The 1,582-nt window shown below is 60.3% G+C and overlaps 1 protein-coding gene across 1 annotated transcript in view; it reads right to left on the bottom strand.

The window, feature by feature from the left end:
* EIF4E2 (eukaryotic translation initiation factor 4E family member 2) overlaps window positions 1–1,582 on the bottom strand; it is a 27,493-nt gene that overhangs the window by 3,541 nt on the left and 22,370 nt on the right. The window contains exon 9 of the mRNA XM_045294322.1: window positions 1,198–1,275. Within this exon, the coding sequence (XP_045150257.1) occupies window positions 1,230–1,275 (46 nt within the window). The 3' untranslated portion in view covers window positions 1,198–1,229. The remainder of the gene's footprint in view (window positions 1–1,197; window positions 1,276–1,582) is intronic.

The following is a 1,582-nucleotide window of genomic DNA, read 5'->3' as shown; positions in this document are numbered from 1 at the left end:
GCTCCCAGTCTTTACAGCCACCTCACCTTTCTCCCTCGGAGACGGGCCTCTAATCTCCCACCAAGTGACCATGGGTAATCGTGCTCCCAAGCCAAAGACCTCTGCTTGCCATACCTGGCCCAGTCTGGTACACATCCCATGCCCTCCGCCAGGCAGCTACCCGGGCGTCACTGCAGCCCCACTAAAGGACAATACTTTGTGGCAGTGGAGGCCATGCAAAGCCCCGAAACAGCAACAGCCCCGAGGCTTAAGTAGCATGACACACCCGTTAACTGAGGAAGTGAATCTGCGAGCGGTTTACACAGGAGCTTCAAGTCTATCGCGTGAGTGCCGTCTCAGGTCCCTGTCTGCTTGGGGGGTGCCTGTGGAGTGCTCCCCTTTGCACCCCATGCCCTTAGGGTGTACCCTGGGCTGGGCACAGATGCACTGATGTGTGCAGGTGCTGAGCCGGCATCAGCTCCATCAGGCCCTCAGACACTGCACTGTCCCCCCAGGCCACCCTCTCTGCTGGCCAGTCGGAGGGTAAGGCTCCTGCTCTTGGCAAAGCCTCATTTTCCTCCTGAGACAAGGGTACTCGGAAACAGCCACTTCCATTGACAGATCCATTCCAATTTTTGAACAGTCTATTTCTTAGGGACTGGGGTGGGGGTGGCGGGTACACAGCTTCTGGCCAGGAATATGCTCCCACTTTCTGTTCCACTCAGTCGCTGGTCCCCTCTGCTACAAAGACATTCTTTCCACGAACACTCCCACTGACCCTGTGCCTCGCATAGCCAGTACATGGACGGTCGGTTGCAGCAAGACCTGGTGGGGAGACTCTCACAGTGCTGACACTGAACCCCGTCACTTCCAGGGCGGAACCCCCGTTTATATGCGTTGTCCTCAACCTGACCACCGGCAGCTAACGACGCAGCCCTCCCCTCGGGACAGGGGTCTGCGTGCAAAAGCAAGGCTCCAGGGCTGCCTCTAGTCATGAGAGTGCCTAAGAGCTCTTTTGGCGCTGTGCTTGTGTGAGTGCACATGCTTTCCCATGAGAAAACAGAGGCGCAGAGAGCTTCACCCCGAGGGTGCTTCTCGAGTCTGGAGGGAGCTCGGTGCGGGCTGAGGTCAGGGGGTGGGATGGAGAGGGCGCCCAGCGGGGGAGGCCCCTCCTGCAGCGGAGAGGCGCACACAGAAGACGGAGAGACGAGGCCCTACCCTGCGTGTGAGAGACAGAGGGGAGCGTCCGATCAGCGGCCGCTGCTGCTCACCAGGCCGTGGAACTCCTCCCAGGCCCTGGCAGACCAGAGACAAAAACACAACAGCACATTCAGGTCACAGAGCGCGCAGACGGAAAACCCACAGCCTGTCCACACAGCCACTGGGGGGAGCCGCGCCTTCGGGGCCACGGCCCCGCTCCTGGTTCCCTGCTCCCCAAGGACCTGCAGCTGTACCTCAACACCCCACTGCCTTGAGGCCCTGGGGAAGCCAATGAAGGCAGGGCTGAAAGCACCACTGGAGTACCCCCAACCCAGGAACACCCTGACTGCAGCCCAGGGCACCAGGGAGGGCAGGAGGTGGAAACCTTACCGGGCAAAGGTCA

The sequence above is a fragment of the Echinops telfairi genome, unplaced genomic scaffold (assembly GCF_000313985.2).
Source record: "Echinops telfairi isolate 266 unplaced genomic scaffold, ASM31398v2 ScPeMD7_3;HRSCAF=10, whole genome shotgun sequence".
In the NCBI taxonomy this organism is placed as follows: domain Eukaryota; kingdom Metazoa; phylum Chordata; class Mammalia; order Afrosoricida; family Tenrecidae; genus Echinops; species Echinops telfairi.
The sequence above is the reverse complement of the archived record's forward strand: the minus strand, read 5'-3'. Positions and strand labels throughout refer to the sequence as shown.